The sequence below is a fragment of the Pyxicephalus adspersus genome, chromosome 7, assembly GCF_032062135.1.
Source record: "Pyxicephalus adspersus chromosome 7, UCB_Pads_2.0, whole genome shotgun sequence".
In the NCBI taxonomy this organism is placed as follows: Eukaryota; Metazoa; Chordata; class Amphibia; order Anura; family Pyxicephalidae; genus Pyxicephalus; species Pyxicephalus adspersus.
In genome coordinates this window covers 24,655,724-24,659,384 of record NC_092864.1, presented here as the reverse complement: position 1 = coordinate 24,659,384, position 3,661 = coordinate 24,655,724, and the positions used below count along the sequence as shown (strand labels likewise).

Sequence of the window (3,661 nt, the reverse complement as noted above, 5' to 3'; positions counted from 1 at the left end):
TATAGACTGGTCATTCATCAGAGGGCAAACATACAAAATCAGCAGGGGATCACTGTAGATGCACATTTGTAGATAACCTCTTACAGGTTCTTTTATCTCTTCAGCAAAGAGAACACAATGCCACAACCCCTTGCTCTGCCACACCAACCACAAAAGCATTTTGGATTGAACATTCCATACAACAGGCAGAGCACATCTGCAGAGCTACAGGTTATAGGCGCTTCAGCCTTTAGCAAGAGAACTGTAGTGCAAATTAAGTTTGCCTATAAATCTTTTTTGGGTGCTTTTCTGAGCACTAAAGTATTGCACAAAAGGAAAATGTGTAATATGCACATTGGAGCTCAGCCATTTAGAATCTGCCAAGTTGCTGGTTCTCTGTGTTGTGCAACATCTTATATGATCCTGCTCATCAGGTACATTTGTATATTTCAAGGTATTTTAAAACCTAAATTTAGAATAGTTAGCTTTCAGTTTAACAATCAAATATATGCAGAGTACCCCGCCAGCACCTTTAGCAGGTCGCACCACCCGGCACTTTTCAGTAACCACCCAGAGGTTTTTGGTGGTTACTTAAAAGTTGGGTCACAATACAGGGGTCCTCACCTGGCTGCTTCCCACCCAGCTAAAAAAAATTCTGGGGGGGAGCACTCACCTCTGAGAATTTACCTGACAATAGTTTTTAGTTCTGTATAGACAATATACAAAATAATGTATAGGCTGCTGCCTATGTGTTTTTATTACCTGTTGATCTTCCATTAGCATTATTGCCTTTTTTTCTTATACAAGGTACAATGCTGGTATGATAAAATTTGCACATTGTTGTCACCCTTGTACCCGGGGTAGTCTGTAGCTAGATATGTATTTTTGGTTATAAAAAAAAATGACATTATTGCAGATGTCTTAATGTTGCACAAGTTAGGGTAAACTTTTGCTACTTAATCGGGGTTATCTGTTTGAGGTTGTTTCTCCGTTGTATTTGTAATAAACCAGACCAACCATTGCTTTGTCACCTCACTATCATTCTAAATTTCGGAGATACTGGTGCCTATACTATGAACATCTAGGCACATAAAGGGGGCTATATAGCACAGAACCACATAAAATTCTTTAGTTCAAACCAGTTATAGAAGCTCTGTATGTGGCATTTGTCGCTTGGGGTGGCTCTGAATAGGTTGTGCTTGTGACTCTTGTATGGCAATGCTTGGGAATTTTTTTACTCTGATATGAGTGAAAAGTTCTGGCCACAGCAGACCAACAATACAACGTGCTTTTCTCTGAGTAATAGAAAAAATAATTCTGTCATCCCTTGATGCCATAAAATAACTTTTGATTATTGGAAATCATAAAATGACTATAAAAGACACTTGTGAAAACTTCCTGTGGACATGGCATCCTTAGATGTCCTCTAAGTATTTTATCTTTGTGCAGTTTTCTTTATACCATTTATGAAATCTATTTTCAGCCATCTCTTTGGGTGTGTTAGAATGCATTGGGATATTAACAGTTTTTCTTCCCTTCTTTTGTTTTAAAGATAAAGGTTCCACATTCTGCTAAGTGAACATTTGTCCTACTGAGAGTCACTGTAACAAGGACCACTTCCAGTGTGGCAGACAAAATCAGTGCAACCAGTTAGCATATATTCCATATTTTGCTTACTGATCACCCCTTTGCAGTCACCTTTTCTAAAATGTAATTATAAAAAAAACATAATAGGTGGTCCAGTATTTGGTCTCAACACAATCAATATATGTATATAGCTCCAAAGATTGTCCATCTTTCATTACTACTTTGTCCTATTACACATAGAAACATACACAGATGTGAATAAAAAATGTAGTACAAAAACCTAATGTGGGAGGTTGACCCCTAACTACACAAGTTGTGTTTTGTTTGTGTGTTTTTGTTTTTTTTTTTGTTTTGTTTAGTTTTTTGCTGCAGTTGTATTTGTTTGAATGTGTCACCTGAGACACCGGAGAGGAAAATAGAAAATGGCAATGGAATGAGTAAGCTACATAAAAGATGATGCTGTACAGGTAGTCAAGAAGCAGACTTAGCTTATAGCTCAAAAGAACATTTATAGGGGGGATTTCTTGCTTCTGTGAAGGCCATTTAAAGAAATTTAAACTGTGGTTTTGCATATTAAAAAAAAAAAAAAAACTAGAATGAGAATTGACTTTGACTCTGGATTTTGCTATAAAACCTATCCATAACCCTTGTAGTTTATTAGTACTATTTTTAAGTATATAAAGTAACAAATCTAAATTACCCATGAAAGCAAAAGTAGATGTGTTTCACAGGAATATATATTTGATGTGAGACACGTAAGTTGAAGCCTTTTTTTTTTTTTAAGCTGTTCCTCCTTTATAATAACCTTGTTGACCAACTCTATTTAAGTAATGTTTTTGGTTGCTGCTTTTTAAGCATCTCTGAAGTGCAATCGGCAAACAAACAAGCTGATGATATGTTGCTTTCTTTTGCAGGGTGACCTGAAGACCTATTTAAGCAATGAGAGGGAGAAGCTGAACAGCGACATGGAGATCATGCTTCTGCAGCGTATAGCATGCGAGATTGCTGCTGGAATTGCTATAATGCACAAACACAATTTTGTACACTGGTACGTGTATCAGCTATACAATAGAACCCCTTTTCAACTCGCAATATTGTCTTTTAGAAGGGTGAAGGCACAGTCAAAATTCTTTATATTACTCTGTAAAAATGGGATTTCCATAAAATAATTAATACCCTATTTTGTTGAAACCCATTGGTTAAAGTATTATTGGTTATTATAAGTTGAGATTCTTCTGTTATGCTTTAACACTGAGGGCTCCATTTATATTGGTTTAAAAACAAAGTGAGACCTCCTACCTGCTGTTTAAAATGGCTAACAAACTGACCAAAAGTAAATGAAAATGGCCCTATAGGGAATTGTATGGCAAATTCTATTCTATGCCAACAGGTGGTGATGCAGGTGAACTTCCTAATGCAAGGGTTTATTAATTGTATCTCCAAACCTCAATTAAAAAATTTACCAAAAAAAAAAAAAGTTGCTACTGAGAAATGTATCAGTTGTTTTATACTGCTCATATATTCTTCCCACCCTATCCCATAGGGGATTGAAATTTAGATGGTAAAGCGGAAGTAAACTCAAAACAATAAAATCACACTTGGCTTTAATCCCACAGATCAGTCTGTCTTGCATCAGGTCCCGCTTCGTCCCATTATCCATCTTCGCCCCGGCGCCGCCATCTTCTCCTCTTCTTTCCGCGTTCTTCCTACGTCACCCAATCTCGCACTGAGATCGGGTGATGTAGATTGGGAAAAATCTTGCAGTTAAAAAAAAAAAAACACACACAAACAGAATTTTTTTAAAGCAGGGGTTGGCAAACTCCGGCCTTTAGGCCAGATACGGCCTAGCCGGTAGTTCGTTCCGGCCTAACGCCCCCTGGCCGATCTGGCCTTGCCGGCGGATCGGTCAGGGGGCGTTAGGGACTACCGGAGCTCCAGTGCTGGCCCCTTGCACTTGCTCCCCTATTTACCTCGGCCGATGTTAATACTTTTGCCGCTGCGGTAAATAGGGAAAGCTCCCTGAAGGTAAATCCCTCTCCTCTGCAATGCATATGGAGGAGAGGGATTTCACTTCAGGGGGCGTTCTCTGATCGTG

General features: G+C 38.4%; 1 protein-coding gene across 1 annotated transcript in view; it reads left to right on the top strand.

The window, feature by feature from the left end:
• The window catches only part of LMTK2 (lemur tyrosine kinase 2), a gene marked incomplete in the record, with an annotated part of 51,969 nt that overhangs the window by 32,320 nt on the left and 15,988 nt on the right, over positions 1 to 3,661 (top strand). The window contains 1 exon segment of the mRNA XM_072417838.1: positions 2,481 to 2,614. Coding sequence (XP_072273939.1) covers positions 2,481 to 2,614 — 134 coding nt within the window.